Source organism: Orcinus orca, chromosome 13, assembly GCF_937001465.1.
Source record: "Orcinus orca chromosome 13, mOrcOrc1.1, whole genome shotgun sequence".
Classification (NCBI taxonomy): Eukaryota; Metazoa; Chordata; class Mammalia; order Artiodactyla; family Delphinidae; genus Orcinus; species Orcinus orca.
In genome coordinates, this window is record NC_064571.1 from 90,401,133 (window position 1) to 90,425,028 (window position 23,896).

Consider the following 23,896-nt stretch of genomic DNA (forward strand, 5'->3'; position numbering starts at 1 on the left):
TTTCACAGGCTCCCTCCTCCCAAGACCTTACAAGACAGGCAGGAACGCCTTCTGACCATGGTGCAGAGAAACAAACCTCCAATGAGGACATGTACACGATGCTGAGGGTGCATGAGGCTGCTTTTCAGATGAATCCGCTGTGAGATGACCATACCTGGAAGCAGCCAGAGCGTGGACTCGAGGTTGAAACGAGAGGTCAGGACTAGAGATGCTGGCTTGAGCTGTGGCAGCAGGGCAGTGGACACCTCCGCCCTGGGCGCGTGTGGACCTGAGGAACCGGACAGGAGCCAGTGATCTGGGGAAGGGGCGCCGTAGCGTGAGTGTCTGCTGAGGGATGAGACAGATCGGCTTTGGGGAGTCAGGGAACAGGCCCCAGTGACCTCGGAAGCGGGTTCCAGAAGTGACGTCCTCCGGTGGCTGGGAGAAAGGCCACTGCTGAAGAAGTTTCACAGCTAAGGAGAGATGGGACCGTCACCAAAATCAGCAGGCCGGGTGGGGGTCCTGAGCCGAAGGGAAGCAGGAGGGCCCGTGAGAGGAACGCTGGGGCGGGGGTGGGCAGGGAGAGGCCCAGGACCCCCGGGAAGGGGCCTCGCAGCCCTGAAGGTGGGGGCAGGTGGCGGTGGTCAAGCGCTTGAGCGTTGGACTCGGCCGTGACCTCCAGCTCCGCTGTCTTTTCTAGTTGCCTGACCTTGGCCCAAGTCACTGACTGACCCTCTGAAAGTGCTGTACTTTGTAATCTTGACCCACCATGTGATGCTGCTTCCAGGCAGAAGCCAGAGTCCCCGTGGGGACCCTGTGAGGCGTCCCTGAAACCATCTGCAGCCTTTTTTGAATATTCGTTCTATACTTTTTTGAAGCCTCCCCTTCCTATGGAGGGATATTGAGTTCTGGGAAATGATTCACTTTTTTCCCCTCCTTTCCTTTACTGTGTAGAACACCCAGGCCCCTTAAATAACTTCCCTCCATCCCTACGTTGCCAAGAAAGTTTGCCCAATGTCCACACAATCTTTAAGGGAGCTCATGTATTTTTATTGAGTACAACTCAGCAAATATTTATCACCGAGCAACTGCTCTGTGCCAGGCACCGTGCCAGAGACCGACACGCCTGCTCTGTCCCAGCCTGCCTAGCACCACTCACTGGGGCCAGGTCCACCCAAGCACAGGTGGGTCTGAGATGCCCCCATGTCCCCAGGTGCCAGGACTATAGCAGTTCTCCAGCCTGATCCAGGGAACGTAGGAGTCTAGAAACTATTAAAATACTTGGATTAAGGAAGATTGTCAAAAGGGCAAGAGAAATACTCACAACTAGAAAAGAAAGTTGTGTTCCCCACCTCTTCACACACACCCACACACGTTTCAAGTTTTGTAAATATAGCCAAATTGGGGGCTCTAGAAGTCATTATGGAGACCGTACTCTGAAGCTGTGAACCGTGGTGCTGGTTCAGATACTCAACGGCCAGTAAAATGTTTGGTATTAGGAAAAGCTAGTTAAAAATGCACAGATGGCATCACCTTACCCTACATCACAAGAGTTGTGTATGTCCTTAACTTGGGTGTTATGAGCATTTCTGTTTCCGTGCCTTTGGGAAAACACGACACCTAGAAAATCAGGCTGGGAAGGATGCACAGACATCTTTAAGCATCTCTCGATGGCCAGGCACCAGGCCAGGTTCTCCCATAAAATCATTCCATCCAAGTCTCTTGACCACCCAGTGGGATAAGTAGGGATTTTACACATGACAGAACTGAGATTCACTTTGTGAGTAAACGTGGAGCCACAGTCACACCCGGGCCACCTGCTTCTGAGCTGCACCTGCCTCACCGCACACACAGGTGGATGGGCATCCACAGAGATGGGGGAGGATCGCTGCTGACGCAGAGGAGCCCCAGGATCCCAGCCCCTCCGTCAGGAGAGCCAACAGTTAGAAGATGACCCCACTGTCTGCAGGGCCCGGAGGTGTTCAGGAGTCGCACGGGACCTTGCGCCCAGCCCACATCCACCCTCTTGGTGGGCCCCTGCTGAGTGCCGGCACCCTGGGAGGGGCAGGAGGTGCAGGTGTCTCTGGGGAAGATGGAAGCCTAAACAAGCACCTTAAGACAAGAGTGTAATTCCTTTGAAGACAAGTACAAAGTCTCTGCAAACTTATCTGCAGGAACTTTCTGGGAAATTAAAGAACAACTACTCCAAGAAGAAGGATGGAGAGGAATTTAAATACATCATTAAACACTGAGCCAAAGCTCCTGGCCAGAGACTCAGGTGGCTTTTGGAGAGGCTGCCATGTTCTGAACCTTCAGCAAATCCATCCAGCCCTCTGAGACCCACACCTCAGGCCCCCACTGCCCACGGAAGTCCTGATGACAGAAATGGGGTCTGGAGCTAGGATGGGATACTATTCCTATAAAATTACACAAAATCCCACAACGTTCATGTGTTTTAGGTCTGGCTTCTCCTTGACTCCTGAGAGGCCCTGGAACTTAGACGTCTGCTCTGTTCTGAGGATATCGCAGTTATCCTCAAGGGCAGAGAGACCTGGGCGGGAGCAGGGACCCCCAGGGAGACCCAGCCCCGGGCAGCCTGGACACAGCTGTCAGCATTGTCGGAGCCCCTCTTCTGAGACAACTGGAACCAGATCAAGAGCAACACAGTCAAACACCCCAGGACTGGGCGGGGGTCACACACAAGGTATGGGATGGACATGGGGCTGCCACGTGGAACGCAGCCACGCCAGCCAACTGTTGCCAAGAGAGTAATGCTTCCAGATCCCCTGGTTTTTCCAGAAAAAAAGTCAGGAATTCAGATTTGGATATGAAATCTCCAGAGTTTTAGGTGTGGGTCCGATGGGTTACGTATTAACAGCCTCAAGGAAGGGGCGTTGCTTCCTGCTCCAGTGCAGGTCACTGTCTAATGCCGTGTTTTACAATGACTTTAGGAATTCTCTGTAGGCCACAAAGAGTTGCTTGCCGTTTACTAAGTACTTATTGACCAGTTCATAAACTAATCAGCCTCCAAACCTCCTCATTCCAATGAACTTCAGATATGCTACTTCCTCTGTTATCCTAGATTTCCCCCAAAACTGCTACTCACAGAATCGTCCAAGAGCGAGGAGCGTATGCGGCTTTCCCTCTGGTCCCCGAGCAAGGAGGCAGCAGCTCACGTGGGGGTCAGGTGGGCAAGGCCCCGCTCACACCGCAGTCAGGGCCAGGAGGCGGCCAGCGGCCAGCGGCTTCCTTCTCGTGTTTGCCCAGAGAATTCCTGGTTTCTCGTCTCAGTCTCTCTTGCCTCTGTTGGCACCAACCATGCCTCTGCAAACAGGGGCGTCTGGGGTGAAGCGGTGGGAGCCGCGGTCTCTGTCCTTTGAGGGGATTTGACTGGGTAACCCCTCCTCTATGGCCAGGAAAAGGAGAGGAGGGAGCAAAGGAAAAGTTAGGAGCGGAAAACCCAAGGCTTTGCCTGTGTTTTATTTGTCTAATTTTTCCTTATTTCCGTCCTAAGAGGTGGGATAACTAAACTGAAAAATTATAAACCATGGACCATAAACCCCTTTATTTCTTCTAATTTTGTAACCTTTGGACAATAACGCTATCCTTTGTCTTAATATAAATATTGGATAGGAATCCTCAATCAACATATTTGCACTACGTTAAATTCACAGAAAATGTCATATTTTGGAAAACACTTTAAATTGTTACAGTATTTTTTTAACTCTACTCAAGGATGACACGATACGTAATCTCCGATTCTCGCTGATCTTTCCCGGTGGATTTCTTTATGAACCAAAACTTCCCTGCGTCTGAACTGAGACGAGGAAGCAGCTTCCGTCACGTGGAGCTGCGTGGAGCCGGTCTCGTTTACCTAGGAGACCTCGGTTACCTAGGAGACGGTGACCCCGGGCATGAAAGCTCTCGGGAAACAGCTGCAGGCAGTTTGATCTGCACCCTTGGTTTTGCCAGAGCTTCTAGTCTCCCTTCATTATACCTTTCTCACTGTCACACCACTCGGGCTGCCGCCTGCCTGCAACCCTCCCTCCTCGGTGATGCTAATGAACAGTGAGCGACCGCAGGTTGGGTGGCAGCAGGTGAAAGGTAGGGCCTGGCTGATGACAAAGTGACTGCTACTTCCCCAGTGACTGGGGAGCGGCTGGGGAGGAGGAGGGAGCTCCGGCTCTGTGTGGAGCCCCAGCTGCGCCCACCGCGGAGACCCCGGCCCGAGACCCCCCTGCCCCGTCCCTGCAGAGGGAGCGCCGGTGACGGTGCGTGGAGACATGGGTTAGGACACCGATGGGCCCTCGCGGTCCCAGGACCCCACTTCCAGCCCCTCCTAGGGGCATTGCTGTGGCCTGGAGCCTGTTCGGCCTCCAAAGGCTTGAAGGAATCTACGAATGTGCGGTTTTTGGTGTAGTTAATACTCTGTTATCTTCACTAAGGCTCAACCTGACCAGAGTGTGCATTTTACTGGTGGGGAGGATGGGGGGAAATCAAATAGTAAAATAACTCCTGCTTCCAGATTCAAGTTTGCATATCACAACATAATTCACTGCCCTCTCTTCAGTGAGTCTTTCTGATGGCTTCTGTTGGTTCAAAAGTAAACTTTTAAATTCTAGACTTTAAATATAAAACCATTTTAAGCTCCTAAGAAAACCTCTCTTTATTTTTAAAATAAGCAGTGGGCTTAAAAATAAAAGAATTAGTGCTGTAGTAGTTCCTTAAGGGTGATTTTTCTAACTGTGAATCACTAGAGTGGGAATCAGAAACCCAAACCCGGGCAGAGGTAACCAGGTTGCTTCTGTCCAGGCCCAGGCAGGACCAGAGCCCGTAGGTTAGAAAGCGCTGCTGACGACCCGCTCAGGCATCACCAGTGAAGTTTCTGCAACTCAGGTCTCAGACCCCTTGGAAGAGCAAATTCAAACACACAGCTCCCCTGATGCTTCCAAGGAAGACGCCGTCAGGTGGGAAAGGGTGGGTGAAAACAGGCAGGAGTGGGGACGCAGGCAGGGGGGCCTGCAGGACACTCGCAGGTGTAGGCTTGGAAAATGAAAGAACCTCCTCACGTATCTCCCACTGTGAACTATACGCTTTCAGCCTAATCTGAACCTCGCCGGCCGTTTCCGGACATTGATACGTGAGTGTGAAAAGGAAGTTTGAATCCATTTTGCTACTTTGCCTTTTCAGATTCTTTTCCCTTATGGGTTCTTACAAAATGTTGAGTATAGTTCCCTGTGCTGTACAGTAGGTCCTTGTTGGTTATCTGTTTTATATACAGTAGTGTGCGTATGTTAATCCCACCCTTAAAGGCTTATTTACAAGAGAGCAAAACCCACTACGGAGCCTGGAATTCAAACAGGATTGGCCCTGCTATAAACAGAGCAGTGGCACAGAACAGTCCACAGAGGGGCCCAGCTGCGGTGGGAAATTAGCACAGCAAGAGCGTGTATTTTAGTTGGGGCGGGGGTGGAGCTAGTATTTATTAATTGAAGGATTAGTGGCAGAATTAACTGTCCATCTAGAAGAAAATAAGTTTGTCCCCATATGTAAAAAAAATGGATTAAAACTTAAATGTAAAAAATCCAACAATTCTTAGGCAACCATATGAGCGATTAGCTAGTAAGCCAAGTTTTCGACTTCATACCCACAGAGCGATGGCCTCAGTGCCCTTTCGGTGACAAGCCCTCTCCTGGGCGACGGCTGGAGTTCATTTCAGGTGCTGCACAAGTGTCCGTGACACGGGTACGGGCTTCCCGAGCGTGACTGGCCATGTCCCTCTGAAGCTCTGAGGAGCCCGTGCCAGCTGAAGGAGGCCCCCCAGTGAACCCGAAGCACCCCCAGGCCCCCGGAACTCCCCACGTGCCTGTGCCCCAGGGCCTTTGCGCGTCCAGTTCCCTCTGCCTGGAACATCTGCCCCAACCTTTTTTAACCTGAAACCTGCAATTTTCCTTGAAAACGGCGCATATTTTGATTCCCCCTGGGAGCCTCTGTCCACCTCCCGAAGGGTGACCTTCAGCTCGTCTGTGTTCTGTTATGTTCTCAGGGCCCTGACACAACGTCTCCCCTCGGTTTTGAGTTCCTTAAAGAACAGGCTTCCATCCCGTCATCTCTGCGTCCCTGGTCCTACGACAGGTGTGCAGTGTTAGGAGATGCTCCACTTGCACAGAACAGGACCCAGCATTTCCTCTGTCACCCGTCGCCCCAGGGCGTGTGGGCCCTGTTTGCGCGTTTTGCTAAACTGTGAGCGTTGGAGAGGATTTCCAGGTGCAGTAGCCGCCTCAGAGCTGTGACGTGCCACCCGGGGTACCGCTGACCCAGACTGCGTCGCCTTCCAGGCTTCCACACCCTGAGCGGGGCTGATGCAGCAGAGGAAGGGCGGCCACCCAAGGAGGCTCGGCACCGCGCGCCACGTCGACCCTCCTTGAAACGTTTCCCAGCTCCTCTCCGTCTCCCTGCGCCTGTCCTCCCTGCAGGGTCAGCTGCATCTCAGGACGCAGGCCGACGTGGTGGAGGCCCTTCCCCCCGGGCAGGTCGTCTCCTCTTGGCCCACTCTGGTCCCCTCTGCGCTCTCTCGAATTGCTGCTAAATTCATTTCTTTATAAATATGCTGGTGAGGGATTCCTCCTGCGCTCAAGAACCAACAACAGCTGTCTGTCCGCTGGGTCACTAGTGACCCTCCAGGTCTGTCCAGGCCCCCAGGGTGCCCTTCCCACTCTCCCTGTGGCTGAGCGCTTCCTGCTCCGCCACGCCCATCACCCCGAGGTTCCACCTTGTTCCCGCCGTCTCCTTGACCCACCATCTCCCCAGCAAACGGACTCGCCAGCTCATTCACTGGCGCGTCCATCCAAGTACGCGTTTCTAGCATCTGCATGTCAGCTGAGCCTCTGCATGTGTCTATACACACGATGGGTGTGTAAGTCCTTTCTTCCTTCTACACCTAAACTAATCATCCTGAAGTATCTCAGCTTTCCCTGAGAAATTCCCCCTCCGTGATTCACTTCGCATGGGCTCCTCCTTTCCTGAAATTCTTCTTATTTTATTAAATCTGCCAAATCTTATGTCTGTGCAGATGCCTCTCCCATTAAGATATTAAGCTCATTAAATGAACTTACATTTTTTATTATAGGTATTTTTATTATCCCACACACAAGAGTAATAAATACCTATTTGTTGGTCAGCTGGCATGAACATTAATCAGATCCTGTGCAGGATCTCGCCTTGCTGATGGTTTATTTCAATAGAGGATCCACCCAGGTCTCTTCTATACTGTCACCTGGCACAGCCTCAATTGTCCAACTAGAGTCTTCTTTCCCAAATTCTGACGTTTCTTGTCATAAACTATGAAGGAGGTGAACTGTGCATACGTGACTTTTTGTTGCTGTTTGAGTACAGTTATAGTTGATTTACAATGTTGTGTTAATTTCTGCTGTCGTCAGTTATATATATATATATATATATATATATATATATATATATATATATATATATATATATATTCTTTTTCATATTGTTTTCCATTACGGTTCGTCCCAGTATATTGAATATAGTTCCCTGTGCTCTACAGTAGGACCTTGTTGTCTATCCATCCTATATGTACTAGTTTGCATCTGCTGACCCCAAACTCCCAATCCATCTCTCCCACACACACACCCCAGTACCTGACATTTTACGACGTCCCCATCTTCTGCCCAGAATGCAGTTCTGGCCACAATGGGCGGGGTGAAAAATGACACAGTCCAGGTTGGAATCTGGTCAGAGGAGCTGTCGTCTTTACTGCTCATCTCTTGTCAGCCCCTCTGATGCGTTGAGTGGAATTCTCCCATGATGCGGTTTTGCTGTGTATAAATTACTCACATTCACCCAGCTGGCAGTATGTTCCCGTGGCTTAAAGAGGACGTGTAGACAGTGGCTGGTTTCAGGACCCTGCACCAAAGCTGCCCCTTGAATGATTTTGGGCAAATCACAGCTGTAAAGGAAGTGTAAGAAAGATACCTCCTTACAGAATCGTGTGAGGACCCTGCAAGGTAGTAGATGGAAACACTGTCATCTCCAAGTGTGAGCCTTGCTGTGACCCTGGAAAGCGTCCTGACGATTTAGATCAAGGTAGATGCAATTGTCCCCCAGGACTAGACCATGGCGAGAGTAGCCCGCACGCTAAAACGTGTCCTTCTGTGACACCCACCTCCTCCCCACCACGACTCCACTTCAGCTACAGGGAGAATCTAGACATTAATATATGCACTTTTTTCCTTCCTGCAAACTTCAGCCCTATCCATTATATTCTTGGCACAAAGTACAACTCAGACTGACCGACCCAGGTGTGTCCTAATCAAAGTCTTCCACTGCGGGGGCCCTGCAAGACGAGGTCTGCTTTGTTACCTTTAAACAACACGTTTAGATTGCCTGGTCCTTCCCCAGCAGCACCCCTTCCAGAGGGAACCCGTCCCTGAGTTGCCAGCAGGAAAGCACGCTGACTGCCTTCCTCTCTCCCCAGATGGAGGTGGATACCGAGGAAAGGCGGCACCGCACACGGTCCAAAGGGCTCCGAGGTACGTCCCTGCTTCCAGGTCCCTGGGGGCCCTGCTGGGGTCCCCTTTGTCCTGCCGAAGCCCTCAGACCCGGCCTGGACACCACCCTCTCGGTAGCTGTCTGTGGAAGGGGCTTCTTGGGATCAATCATCAATTTGTGTCTTTTCCTCTCTCTGCAGTTCCTGTGGAGCCGGCCATACAGGAGCTGTTCAGGTCAGTGAACAGGACGGGCAGGTATCCTGTTCAGATAGCGGGCAGGATGCACCCCAGCGGCGGTCAGAGACTGTGCATCGTAGCAGAGACAGGGCTTTTGCGCGCCCGGGGGACCCAGGGCCTGCACCCCAGCCCCCTCCTCCCAGTTCCATACCTCCCTGTCTGTCTGCGTCCCCCGCTTCCCTCCCGTCCAGGTGGCACCTGAGTGACCCATCCTTTCCTCTTGCAGCTGTCCCACCCCTGGCTGTGACGGCAGTGGCCACGTCAGCGGAAAATATGCGAGACACAGAAGGTAAGGCCTCGGTTTTCACGCCATGCTGAGTGACTTGTGGGCACAATGAATGGGGACCATGTTGGGGAAGCTTTCCCGTCCTCCTCGGACGTGGGGCTCTTGTAAGATGTTCTGACCACCTTCTGGGGCAGCGTTTGCCCCACACCAGGGGTGGCGACTGAGGACCAGCCTTGCACCTCTCCCCACTTGCTCCCTGGGATCCTCCCCTAGGTCACTGGGAGCCATATTTCTCCTCCCCGTTTTCTCCTTCCGTAGCTCAGGATGGTAAACACCCGGTGGTAAAGTAAAGCGTGAACTTCCTGACCTTCCTGTGGGCACTCGGCTCGTCCTGGGAAAGGAGGTCCAGGCCTGGCGCCGGGCAGCTGCAGGGGAAATTCAGAGCAGGGGGGGAAAGTCCGGACAGATCACGCTCGGAGGCTTTGGGGCTTAGAGATGATGCTCGTAGACACCGGGATTTCATGTCCGTGACAGAGGTGGCAGCACCTGGAGCACGGGATAGGCAGGTGACGGCTGCTAAAATGCGCCACAGCGGAATCGCATCCTTCACACCAAGACTGCGAGTCACGTGCAGCTAGCTCAGTCTTGAGATTCACTTCTGAGGCCATTCAGCCCAAGCGGCCATCAGGGGCCGGGCCCAGGTACCCAAAGCTCGGGAGCTAGAGCAGGTGCCCTGAGCACCCCAGGGTGACCGTCCTTCGCTGCTTTCCACTTTATTTCCTTTTCAGCAGAACACTAATTTACGGATGAAATCAAGCAATTATTATGATTGTCCTTTAGCAACAACAAGGGGAAAATTTCAAATTACTCCAAAACACCCATGCTAGCGTTTAAGGAGGCAGGGAATTTTCAGTGGGCATCCCTGATGAAATGGATTCATACCAAAGGAACGACAGGCCATGGTTAAGAGAATTTTGTGACTTAAATTATTATATTTAATTTATTATATTATTATTTGATTGTGAAAACTTATTGAACTATGTAATTTAAATATGTGGTTTTTTTAACTATATGTTATTTTATGAAGGAGTATATATGTAAATTCCTTTTTAAAAATCCAGTTTTTAAAAACTGGGTTGTTTATGTTTACAATGGAAAACAAGTTAGCCAAGCACGAGTGGATTCTGTCGCCTAATCATCTCTTCGCTAGACAATGGTTTTGCTATTAGAAAGAATGGTTAAATTTGACTAAAAAGTTTTAATTAGGTGTCAGCTAGTTTTAATTGGGCGTCATAACCACACTTTTGCTGGAAAAATCATGACGCTCCCAAAGAATTGTTTCAAGCGTTTGTGTTCCTACCCAAGGTGCATCCCCTAGAGCTGTGGGCTGATGGGCCCTGTGGGATGCAGTGTGTGTGCACAGCTCTCCCCGGGATCTCCTCCACTGCTCAGAAATGATGCTCAGCCTTAGGCTGGGAACAATGCGAAGACAGCTGGGCTCCACCCTCCTCTGAGACCCGATGCTGCTGAGAGCTCAGAACACCCTGAATTTTTCAGGAGCGAAGTAGGCGGAATTTTAGAGAGGAGTCACAGGAACAGCCAAATTGGACAATTTTACAGCAAAAATAATCTCAATTTTTTAAATTTAAAATGTTATTTTTTACCATGAGTCATAGTGTTTGCAATTATTGGAATTCCCACTGTTTTAATAGAAATAGTGAGTGGGGAGGCATACTGTGGGAACCCAGTACACAGACACTGCGCCCCGTTTCCCCTTTGCCACTGATTACCCAAGGGGCTTTGGGTGAATTATTTAACATGTATTGACTTCAAATTTCCTCGGTTTTATAATGAGAAAGTTGCAGACTTTGTTATGTAAAACTAATTACCATTCAACACTTACGTCACAGATAAGACTTCTCTCCGAGGAATCTCACTGGGTTATCAAGTGGGGCTTTTTCTAAATTTTATTTTTCCGCGTCTGCATATCAGCAGTTCTCAACTAAGGGGTGACACTTGAATTGCTCAGACTGAAAAGGGGCTCCTTGTAGTAGATACGATTCGCGTATACATCAACATCTTTTGACCGGTGCTATTTCAAATTTGTGAGACTCTTCAATTATATCTGGCTTTGTTTTTTTCTATTTTTTAAAGATTTCCTAAATGCAAGTTTCTCCCCCCTGACAGCTGTGCTCATGCACATGCATACCTGCACTACCCGCCCACCGACACAGGTGTCACCTTGCCCGCTGCCCTGTCCCCGCTGATACTCGGAGCACATGAGGCCCCTGCAAATAGGACAAGGGCAGCAGCCTCAGTTCTGGTCTTGATGAAACTGCCCGTTACTTCGGTCTTTTAAAGATACATTTTCCAATGAATATATTCCCGTTAAGGCTACAATTTCATTTTACTCACATATCACGCCAGTTCATAGCCAAATAAAAAGGCATTCTTTTAGTATATTGAAGTATCTATTTACTTGAACACACAAAAATTAATTGGAGGCAGGTGAGGGGAATCAACAATGTAAAAAATAAAACATACAATTTTTAGGAAATTTGGTAACAAGTGGTAAAATGATGCCTCTCAGTTCATCTTTAGTTTGAACACAAGAAAATTTCTAAGGAGGTCAAGTATTGATCGCAGTCTCAGCGTGCCTTCTTATTGCTTTGGAGGGCGTGCACGTCGGGGGTGGCCTTGCTGCTTCAACGGGGGTTTGGCTTTTCGTGACAGCTTCTAAGACTGATGGCTTTTTTCCTGTGTGGTAGAGGTAGGGCTGTGGATTTGTGAGAAACGGGGAATAGGTGATAGAGGAGGATCAATCATCAGATAGGACCTGTGAAATTAAACACTAATCTGAATTCACGAGGCATTCACAATTTAAGATCCTGGTTAACAATGGAGAGGTAGGAATTAAAGTTATAATACTTACTTTATTCGTTGGTCTGCCTTATTCAAAAATTATGTCCTTGAACTAAAGGTAATCTATGCATGGGTGTTTATTTGTGTTAATAGTTCACCATCAATTTGAGGTGCCTGATAAACACATGTACAACTGCACAGGTAAAGGTTGAATCAAAGAGATAAATTAGGAAAAACATAAGGGAAATGAAAACATAATTTTACCAGAAACCCAGGATGTATCAGGAGTTCTGATACAGTATTCCATTCAGTGCTGAGTCTCTGGGCAGTCAAGGTAAAAAAGAGGAAGATGAATGACAGAACCTCGTTATCTGATGCAGGCAGCACAGCAGTTCCTCAGAGGGGTTACGCTCCTGGCACTGAAGGTCCATTTCTTTGAATCCCTGCACACTGACCAGCAGGGATCCGAGCTCAGTCAATATTTTTTGCCCTGATGCATGTGAACAGGGCCAGGCCTCCAGGCAGAGGACAAGATTACCAGCCGTTATCTTCAGAAACATCATTAGTATCTAGACACATGACTCTGACTTTTTTAGGTTTTATATTATTAGCACATAAGTATGACAAACCATCATGGATTTGCAGTCAGGGCCAGAAGTAAGTCTCCTGTCGTGAAGCAAAATACCGACACAGTCTTCTGTACACAGCAAATCCGACCTCTGCTTTCCCACTCACATCTCACATCTTTCGCACACCTGACCGCACAGAGTCCAGTGCACACGTCTTTTCTAAACTGGTATTTATGAGTAGCTGAAGTTTGCATCTCAAACGCAGGGGCCCATCCCAGGCTTTCTTTGCAGGTGCAAAACTACCCCTCTGCCATCCTAAGTGAGTTTTCCAGAGTTTGGTTCTTAGACGCCTAAATCCAGGGAAGGGAGCGTCCTGGATGCCCCACTCTCCTCCCTGGGCCACCTCCTTCCCAGTGCTCAGGCAGACTCGTGACCTGTAAGCATTTAAAACACCTATGGGTGAAAAAAGAGCGTTTTTCCACGTGCCTGCAGCCTGGGCAGCAGAAAGAAAATGGAATACGTGGAGGCCATGCACTTGGAGTTTAGGAAGTTGCTGGGCTGTTGGTTGGTTGGCTAGAGGCTGCAGGCAGGCAAGGTGTGAAGGATGCAGACCCAACCCTTGGCCTGGGGCTCCGAGGGCAGGAAGAGCTTCCCGATGACACCAGACCCCGAGCTGAGGGGGCGTCTTGGGGGACTGGGCCCTCTGCATGTCCTGGTGATGCCCCCCTCTACTGCAGATGAACGTCTTACGGATGGAGACACATGGACAGGAGACCACAAGTCACTTTATCTATAATTGTTTTTGTTTGGTTCAAGGACCTGAAAAAGAGATTGGTTATTAATCCAGAGAATTAGATGAACGGATATTAAGATAGGAGCCAAAATATGGAACGTCAAAACATTTCTGCAAAAATCTACTCCTAAGCATTTGAGTAAGATTGAACATTCTATGCCATATATTCACAACGTTTCCTCCCCACGTTGATATAAAATACTGCTTGTGTTAAAGATACAGTGCAACTTGATGTTACAAAGGGATGAATATATAGACACTAAATTCATCATCAAAGTCCCAATAAAACTTAGAAATAGGAATCATAAAAAATATTAGTTTCTATTTCAGATTAATAAACATTAAACACTGTAGAGGAATTTGAATTTTAGCCTTCCTTATAATAGTTATATACATCCTGGACCATTTGGAATTAATTGGACTTACTTCTTTCTTTCTGAATGGTGATTTTTGTATAAGCCTCAAATGAGAGAGGGAGAGAGAGAAAGGGAGAGGGAAAGAGAACCCTTAATGTGAATTCATTCTTCACGTCATTGGTTTTGTGAACCCTCTGAATTTACTTCTGAAATTTAATAGATTTTATTTACATTTACCCTTCACAGCTGTTTTTTAAGTTACTCTTTGTTGAGTATAGGGTTCTGGTGAGATATTTGATCCGAAATCTAGCTTGAGAGACTTGCACAAGCAACGATCCCCCAAAAGCCAGGGGATGGCTTTGGTATTATATTTAAATCCTTCCCCGTTTAGAAAATTCAGAGTCAAATCAATTTATCTTGAAACTTTAAAATTAAAAGCTCCAAATGGTAGATTTATTTTTTATTAGGAAATCATTAAATTCTCTCTGGCTTATGGTGCATGTTCCTTCTTCAGATTTTTTTCCATCTCATATACCTTTGCACCTACCAGTGTGATTGCCATGGCGGCAGCCACGGGTGAATAATTGCTTGTCTTCCCGGGAGCTTGTTCTGGACCTGGAGCTGAGGGCTTGCTTCCTGATGTATGCACGCCTCATTTGGATGCTGCCAGCAGCCTGGGGGCTGTATTATTCATGCCTTGACAAAGAGCTCTCACTAAAAGCCTTGGAAGAGAGCCAGGCACTGGGAGAGATGGTGGAGCATTTCAACGTGCAACTGAGAGGAGAATCGATAATCAAAAAGGAAAGAAAGAGACAGAGAGGAAGAAAGAGAAATAGGGATCCCTATACTTCCCTTTTACTGGTTTCACATGGGTAGAATTTCCATTTGCATTACAATAAAAAACCCTAAAAATAATTGCATTTTTTTCTAACCACGCTTGAAAGTTTAACACAATTTTCCACATTTAATTGCAAAGCTGATTTTAATTAGTAGGGTCCCGCATGTGAAAAATGAAGATCCACTTGGGTGCATGGAAACACTGCAGTGTCGGCTTTATGCTCTAATTAATGTATGGCTGCCGTGCGGCAGGGCACACTCTGGGGTGTTTATGAAGAATTCTGAGCACGCAGCCACCCAGCCAGGAGCCACGAGCATCAACAACTCCCCCTTCATTCTTTATGAGACATCGCTGTGCATCACCCCGTGCATAAACTTTATAGCATGCCTGTCCTTTTTACTCTTGGTCACTAATATTATGAATCAGAAGTTAGCGCACACCTATTTTAACATTAATTTGATAGCTTGCCCGGTTGCAGAGAGAGCAAAAATGTTGTGATCTCGGGACTTATGTGTCTGAAGTGGAGATTCAAAGCAAGTGGGTTTCCCAGACTCACCATTGCCTGATGCCTTATTGTGAATTGTATGTGTGCAAACACAAAATTCAGGCATGGTCTTTCCAGACTGTGGTGGCAGTTAACCTTCATTGTCACAGTAAATCCTCTATTTAAAAAAAAAAAAAAGCTTCCTGGCCATTATCCCAAGAAAACAGTGTGCCTGCTGCTCGTCTAGAGCACGTCCGCCCAAACGGACAGATCTCTGGCCCCGGCCGAGTCTGTTACATATTTCAGAAGACAGTGTGACTGATTCAGTGTATTTAAAGCTGCAAATAAAACAGGTCATGCATTTCAGGGTGGATTTTTGACATTTTATAAAATTCAGGATACTTTGAAAATAATTCCACATTCATAGAGGAGGAATATAGGTATTTTCAGGTAGGAACTAAAACATAAGTATACTTAGAGAGTCTCTAATATTACAATCTGTATTGGTTAAGAACTAAACACAGGAATTATAGTCTCGGTGTGATTTATTAACTAGTGATTAAAGATATATAAACATGGCTTTGAAACATCTCCAGAACACACAGCAGAAATCGGTGTGTGGTACGGCTACCGTCAGGGTTTACCGGTTCCGACGTCCACCGTCTGTGCTGGGATTCTAGCAGGTACGCAGCCACCACGTTTAAGAACTAGTGGGCGGAGAGGGGGTCCTGACGTGGGGGGGGGCGCTGGCCCGCTGGGCGATCGTGAACCGGGAGCCCCGCGCACCTGCCGACGGCTGGCTGCGCAGCCCCGAGCTGGTCTTCCGCATCCTGTGTGCGGGCTCCCTGCGCGTCCGCACCACCAGGGACAGGAGAGGCGACGCCCAGAGTCAGTGGCTGCTGGATGGTCCTCAGAGAGGTGTGAATGGTGGGGGAGGGTGGACGGGACGGACGTGTGAGCCCCTCACGCTGAGTCCAGTGTGTCCAGATGACAAGTCCAGGCCGCAGCTCCAGGTACCTGGAGTCTGCAGTCAGAACCAGCGATTCCGGAGAAGTCAGCCTTGCGACCAGCTCTTCAAACCCATACTTGAGAGCAATCACGTCGTTAGTATCATTACTTATACCCACGCTTTGAGAAGCCCAAGGAGTCACGAGGATGACCTTTGTCCTTCTGCAAAGTGGTTGCTTCTCCTCCTTCTTGGACCTTCTGTCCTGAAGAGAACACAGGGCTTCCAAGATGAGACACCAAGAAATGACTGAACCCCCAAACTCCGGAACCTTCTTCCTGCTAAGACTGGTGACAGAGTTAGAGGAAGGAAGCTCTGCCCTCTTAGCTGTAAAGTTAATTTGATGAGATTGCAGTGTTTTCGTCTGAAAAAGTTTCTGTGTGACTTAGACCATTTCCAGCTACAAAAAAATGGAAACCCCACCGCAAACTGGCTTAAACAGTGCAGAATGAATTGTCCACGTAAACTGGGAATTGAGGTCAATTCACTTCTGCCCCATCGTCCGGCATCTCCCGGCAATCACCCCCACGCCTGGCTCTCACCTCATCCCAGGGCTGCCTGCCGGGGCCCCAAAGTCCAGAGGAGGCCGGAGGGGTCAGGTCCAGTGAAGAGGGGCTCTGGATGAGCCACCGACACCGTCCTCATAGTTCTGGTGCTGCAGTGGGTCCACAGCCGGGCCTGAGCCCTCTGACTGCCAAGCCATCCCTGGGCTGAAGGCCGAATCAGCTCCACTCAGGCAGGGCGTCCTCCCCGAAGCCCGGAACGTCAGTATCACCTGAGAACTTCTTGGAAAGGAAGCATCCTGGCTACACGCCCCACCCCAAACCTGCCAACTCAGAGGATGTGGCAGGGGCCCCGCTGTCTGTTTCCCTCCCCCTCCCAGGGGATTCAGATGCCCCCCGAGTGTGAGGTCACGGCTCCCGAGGGCACAGGCCTGTGTGTGCCGAGGGCAGCCACCTGCTCTAGTGGGGTTTTCAGGTAATGCAAAGAGAGGCTGTGTCCTGGGCGAGCAACCAGCAAACAAATCCAGAGTGTGTGAAGCTGGCAGTCGAGGAAATACTTAGTGGCTGTCTGTCTGGGGAAGGACTGGATGGCCTGGTGTGGACAGGTCAGGGCTGCAGAGGCTCAGCCTTGTCCCGTGAGGAGACCCCCTCCCAGACCCAACACGGACTTCAGGTCACGTGTGCCAGGTGGTGGGGGCAGAGGTTCCTGGCTGCTCAGAACCTCAGCTGCTCTGCCTGTCCCTTGGGCCAGCGAGGCTCTGTGGTCACCGGCCGTTTCTGCCCTGCATGTTGGCCTGAGCAGAGCCTGGTGGCCAGGAGCACACGGGCAGTAAAAGTCCAGAGTGCCTCGGCTGGACGCGCCCTGGAGATGGTGCACGACCCGTGGAGGGCTTACTTCCTTCGTTCAGACTGGGCTACCTGGGCCCCGTGAGCCTCCGCGAGGCCCTGTGGACCTGGGAGCAGGAAGATAAATGCACCTTCCCTTTCCTGTTAAGGGAAAGCTCTGAGCTCCCCCCGTATAATTCAGCAGATTTTAAAAGCTCTACTCATTGTAATTTAGTGGCCGCTGAGCGGGCCGTGAATACGACCTAATGCTGTATCTGACGTGGCCAGAGATACGCTTCCCACAGGAGTGGACGCATCTCCTAAAACTCTGGGGAGGAGAGTAGGCCGTGAGCAGCTCGGAAAAAATTCGATTCCGCAGTGACGTTCCCGACTCGCTCTGCCAGCCCCCAGCCCATCCCATAGCGGTTGTGCTTCTGAATGAGCTGTCTGCGCCCCCTGAGAACCCTCTGGCTCCCCGCGCCAGGGCGGGCCTGACAGCCAGGAGGGCAGGGAGGCAGCAGGGCCACCAGGAGGATCGTGCAGACCCAGATCCTGGAGCCGGGGTCTCTGGTGCAGGCGACCAGGTGGCCTCACCGTGGTTAACCCACGTGTCAGGGAGCGAACTACGGAGTGGCTTCTTGGTGCTGCATACAGGAGCAGACCCCCCCTCAGGAGGGGGCAGAGGGCCCCCCCACCGCTCCTGTAGTAACAGACTCTCTGGACCACAGCCCCTCGCCTGCCCCCATCTCAGGAGACACTAATCAGATGCTTACGACAAAGTCACCGCCTTGAGTGACTAATGGACTGAGCTTTCCCTGAGGCAGCACGGTTTTGCCAGAGATGCTTCTTAAATTAACGCAAAGAGATTTCTAATAAGTGATGGTGTAGGCAAAGGGGGGGGGGGTCGGGGGCCGAGGCTCTCACTGGAGCCCTGTCTGCCAGGCGTCAGCACCACCCAGCCCGCATGACCCTGGGCTGGGCTGCCCGTGCATGCTGCCCCGGAGCCCACGCACAGCCCGGCCGCGGCCTCTCCCTGAAATGGGGCGAGAAGGCCTGGGACTTGCAGCTTTGAAACTTCAGGACTTGAAAAGATGAAAAGGAGTTTGCTTTTCAAATTGTCTTAACGGATCCTCCCAGGGAGTTTTTATTGACAACAGAAACCAGAAGAAATACTACATGCGCACAAAGGTGACTTAGCAGTAAAGGTGGGAAATGCTCATTTTCTCAAATAAGGACTAAAAATGGGATACAAACGAAAGCATAGCGGAAGTGGGGGCAGATTTTCATGAACATCTGTCTCTTTCTTGTCACTGTGCTCCGTTCAGGGAAGGTGACCTTTGCCCAGAACATCAGACTTTTCCCCTGGATTTTTAATACATTTTACTTAGTCTCATGTTATAGGTGTAAATTTGTATTTTTTAAATTTTTATTTAACTTTATAACATGAACCTTTTCTGATGTCACTAAATATTTTAATTTTCACGGCTAACTTCCATCCTATGGTGATATTGTAACTTATGCAACTCTTATTATTGGAAATTATTTATTTAGGTTTTTTTTAACTTTTCCATGTTACAGATCATGTGTGATAAGTGTCTTTGCAGACAGCTTTTGTGGCTTTTGGCTCCTTCTTTGGGGCAGTTTGTCACAAGGAGGAGCCTTGGCTTGAAGGACGTGAGGACAGGAATGGTTTTAAGAGTTTCTTTCCAGGAAGACGGGACCTGTTTGCATTCCCAGCAGCAGAAGGGAAGGTGTCCCTGTTTCCTTCTGCAAATAATATGGAATAATTGTTTTTAAAACACTTCCTTCTTACTAAAAAAAAAAATGTTTTTGTGAAAGGATAAACTTTTAAAGGATTGGTCATTTTTCAAACAATGCTAATGTCAGAAAATTCTAGAAAAAGACATGGTTTGAAATTTAAGCCACACTTTTTCCTTCTTAAATGGTCTCACTTGTCAGTGTTCAGGTGAGCTGGACCCCAGCTGCCACCCCCCAAGACTAACCCTGGGGTGAGACCCTCCAGAGCTGAGTAAGGAAGAGGCTTCCGGGCAGAGGGGCGACACTTCGTGCCAGGTGGAAGGCGAAAGGCTCTCTTTCTCTGTCTCGGTCACCTGGTCCCTCCTCTCGCCACCCACCAGCCTCAACATTCCAAGCCCAGGAGCAGAAGAGAAGCCAGTGTCCGGTCACCAGAGCCACAGCCAAGTGCGTCAGGGCGGGGACAGAGCCCCTGAGGAGGAAACTGTGCCTGAACGTTATATAAAAGTGTCTTTAGATTTTAGAACGATAAAAATCTAGGCCAGCAAAGAGCAGCAGAGGTTCTGCAGCAGGGCCTGAGGGTCTTCACTGCCCTGCGCTCCTCCAGCCCAGCCAGGGGCTTCGGCTGTGGCCGTCGAGAGCTCCACCTGAGTGTGGGTGCCCCAAGCTGGGAGTGGGCGAGCACACATTTCCGGGGCTGCCGCCGCGCAAAGGCCCTGGAGTCCAACCGAGGGTGGCGTTTGGCACAGCCCTGCCCTTAGCAACCACCCCTAGACACACACGCCAACGGCACAAAAGGCAAACGGACGGTCGGACGGTTACCATTTACCGTACACAGGGGGACTGTAGGCGTGTAGACAGTGCCCCGAGACCAGGAAGGAGCAAGCAGGTGGAGGGGCTGGATTTCACCCCGCTGGGGAAACTCGCCCAGTTGCCTTATTTCAGAAAGTACAGTGCTGTTTAGGGAAATGCGCAGAGGCAAGAGAGAAGTGGTCGCCTCTGTGGCCAGGTAGAACAGGACCCTACAGACTGCTTCAAAGATGCTCTGTTTGGCTAATTACTGAGTGTTCGCTGCACACACAGCCGTTGAGCAGAAGGAATATTGGGGGACAAAGGGACACCCTGCCCTTTGACCTAAGATGTGTGGCCCATGCCAGCGATGCGTCCAGACATACAGGAGGCAGGGGAGGGTATGACCAGGGAGACAGAAGGAAGGGTCCTGGGAGAAGCATTGGATACAGGACGCCCGTGAGGGGCTTCCTCCTCTGAGCCCTCTTCCCTGTGCCCCCAAACACCGAGCAGGAGACGGGGCCAGAGGGACGAATCACCTCACTTCCTTCCTGGGCACTATGCATGCCCACCTTTATCCAAGGAACGGCACGGACACAAACGTTCCCAATTTGCAACATCTTGGAAAATGGAAGTTGGAAGAGTTTTGTTGAGTCCCAGCTTTGGCTCCAGCCGGGCAGGACCTCAGCTTTCACCCGTGTTTCGTCTACATCCTGTGTTATTTACACAAGGATTCATCACAACTTTCCTTTAAAGAGTAGATCTCTTTCCCACAGTCGAAACACAACATCTGAAGCAGGATCTTCGATCGCACAAACTTTCTTAGACACTTGTCACCACTGCACAGTTTCTGCCCAGATGTAAAATTTTCTTCCTAAATGGATGTCATCAGCTCCTCAGAAGACAGAGGAAACTTCTCCCTTTCTCTCCCCAAGGCATCCTTTCTTCGGCTCACGGTGGCCGTTCATGTAGTACCTGCTGGAAGATGTTGCTACTGACGTAATGGAAGGATGATGAAGATGGAAAATGATTGGAAAGACAGAAGAACAATTTCTACAAGTAAAGAGATGGGGTTATGTTCAGTTCTACCTAAATTTATAGCCAGTAGGATCTTACTGTCTTCTCCTTGGAGGAAGTCTCCTTGATTATCATCTGACATCTGTCACCTCCACACCATGAGTCAGGACCATGGTCGGACACAGAGGCATCACGGGAAGGAAGCGATTCCTCCCCTGAGGAAGCCAGCTGTCCCGCGGATACACATATATGACAGAATGTCCCAAGGGCCCTCGGAGTCCTGTTTGGGGACCAGGGAACAGAGAAGGAAGGAGCTCCATCCCCCCGGGCTGGCCAGCCTTCCCAAGGGGGAGATTCTCCACCTGGCCAGTGGGGGGAAGGGGGCGCTCAGGGGAGGGCACGGCGGGAGGGCTCACGTGTTCAGTCACCCTTTCACTTGGTGAGTCTGAGCTCTTTGTTAAGCAGCACTGTGCCAAGTGCCCAGATCCGCGTAGGAACAGACCGGGTCCCCGTAGTAACAGACCGGGTCCCCGCAGTAACAGACCGGGGCCCGCAGTAACAGACCGGTCCCCGCAGTAACAGACCAGGTCCCCGCAGTAACAGACCGGGTCCCACAGTAACAGACCGGGTCCCCGGCATCGGATGGGCTCGGAGCCTGAACGAAGAAGCACCAGACCCAGACATGGAGCTCCAGCCCATGGGAAGCTCAGGCCTAGGGGAGCCAGCCTGAGGAGGCCGGGTGGTGGAGGGGGCCCAGGGAGGCCAGAAGAGGAGGCAGAGTCCTCAGTGGGACTGTGGCCGCCCCCAGCGGGGGCGGGGGGAGAAAAGCACAGCCAGGAAGGAGGCTGTGGCCATACGAAGATCGCGATCATAGAAGGTCCCCCGTGAGGACAAGGGGATGTGGAAGCCGTGGCCTCAGGATGTGGCCCAGTGGGTCACAGAGGACCGTATGTGCACAGGCAGGGTCAGGTTTTGTCCTCTCAGGAGGGAGAGAGAGAGAGAGACAGGGTGGGTGGGAGGGAGGGATGGAGGGGGGAAGGCAGGAAGTCTGTGCATTGGAGGAGATAGGAGTGAAAGCTCTTGGTGACCAGGGGGCCAGAAGCCAGCCTGGCCTGAGGCGGGGGCAGAGTGGAGGGAGAGGAGGACACACTGGAGACATTCAGGGCGTGGACACAGCAGGACTCAGAGCCGCCGGGGGCGCTGAACCAGGAGGAAGAGGGTCCGGGAGACTCAGGTCCCGCGTCCTCGGGCCCAAGGGTCAGTACAAAGAGGCGCCGGGAGCGGACAACACGTTGAGACGCTCTCCATGCGGTGTATGTTGCCCCCGACAATTTCACGCTCATCTCCAGTCCTCTGTGGTCCGAGGCGGACTCCACGCGCGAGCAGCTTGCGTGTACCTTACTGCGTGCGAGAACATTCTGTCAGCCCCATGCTGTGTGGTGAGAACCGGACCCCAGAGGCTGAGTGACCTGTTGGGGTCCGGGTGATGGGCTGGTCACTGGCCGGCAAGCCAGGCCTCCCATCCCCAGCCCTGCCCACTTTCCACGATGCCGCCGGCCTTTGGACCGCATCCCAGGCTGAGATAAGCCCTCTGTGCTGGAGTTCACTTCAGTGAGGGACGTGCAGCCCAGATTCAGACAGAGAGGGGGCAGGAACGGGGTGGTCTGAGCAAGGTGGTCATTGCCGAAGGGGGCTGACGTTAGTTCCAGCCGCATCGCAGGGCATGTGGTCCTGGGAAGCACCGTGCATTCATGTGAAGGGACCTGTATGCAGCCTTTTGTTTCAGGTTCTGTTGTTGTTGCTGTTTTTCCAGCAACGGGGCCATTTGACAACGTCTGACTTTTCTTGTCATCAATTGTCACGTTAGCATCCTTCAAACTCTGAGAAGCTAATGCTCTCAAGCGGGTCCACGTTCTGTACACGGATCCTCACTCACGTCTTTGTGGTACCCGATAGCTTTTAATTAATGAGAATGACCTATTAAAAAAGATGTGAGGGGGCTTCCCTGGTGGCGCAGTGGTTGAGAGTCCACCTGCCGATGCAGGGGACGCGGGTTCGTGCCCCGGTCCGGGAAGATCCCACATGCCGCGGAGCAGCTGGGCCCGTGAGCCATGGTCGCTGAGCCTGCGCGTCCGGAGCCTGTGCTCCGCAACGGGAGAGGCCGCAACAGTGAGAGGCCCGCGTACCGCAAAAAAAAAAAAAGAAAGATGTGAGGAACCCAATTGCAATAGGAACCATGAATGGAAACAGGCGGAATCCTTGATCGAGAGCCCTTAGCAATTAGGCGAGCAGCTGAGCGCCCCCGGCCCCCGCCCACAGAAACCGTCCACGGACAGGGAGGCCCCAGAGAACAGAGGCCCCGAGACACCTGGTCTCTAGCCCAGGTTCCAGAAAACGCCCTTAAAGACCCCTGGGGATCTGACCAACGCCTTCCTCCTACAGACGAGGACCTGTGACGCACAGGGAGGGAGCGACCCCCTCAAGGTCACACAATTAATAGGAGGCGTCAAATCCAGCTCTTCTAGTCCAGACCTGTATTCAGTTCCCAACCAGGATGTCTGAGAACCTTTGCACCTGCAGGACTGAGAATTATCTGTCTACTCACAGGGAGGGGAGGTGGGCACTGCCTGAGAAAACTGAGAGAAAAGAAGAAAAGTTCTCATCTATTTAGTGTTATTAGATATGGAGACAAATAAAACATAGCAGCACCATTTACATCCAACCAATGGCTGAGCTGAAGGCAGTGGTTTAACTCCTAAGCTGGGAAGCCCTCGCTGAGGCTGGACGAGCACGGCTGGCTCTTTTTCCCAGGCCCCTCGTGGACCTCCTGCACGACCTGAACCGAGCCGTACATATAAACATCTCAATGCTTCAACTACCTGTATTTTAAATATTCCACAATTGAATAATTTCTTACCAGCCATAGAAAGACAAAGTACTCTGTCCTAGAGCATCTGAAAATGAGGACTCTAGTACGTATTTGAGGAAGAGTAAGAAATCTTCAATTTTTCATTTGCATGTATTTTCTTATATATTGGTCCCTGGGGCAAAGATGTAAATGGCAAAATCATAAATTCTTATGTAGTTTGATTCTCAGTTCTTCCTATCAATCTTTTTTTATTGAAGTATAGCTTTCTTACAATGTTG

General features: G+C 50.6%; 1 protein-coding gene across 19 annotated transcripts in view; it reads left to right on the top strand.

Moving 5' to 3' along the window:
• The window catches only part of MYT1L (myelin transcription factor 1 like), a 406,245-nt gene that overhangs the window by 257,955 nt on the left and 124,394 nt on the right, over positions 1–23,896 (top strand). For all 19 annotated transcript variants that reach the window (XM_049695859.1, XM_049695858.1, XM_049695861.1 and 16 more), the window contains 3 exons: positions 8,477–8,531; positions 8,690–8,723; positions 8,953–9,015. In XM_049695859.1, the coding sequence (XP_049551816.1) occupies positions 8,477–8,531; positions 8,690–8,723; positions 8,953–9,015 (152 nt within the window). The remainder of the gene's footprint in view (positions 1–8,476; positions 8,532–8,689; positions 8,724–8,952; positions 9,016–23,896) is intronic.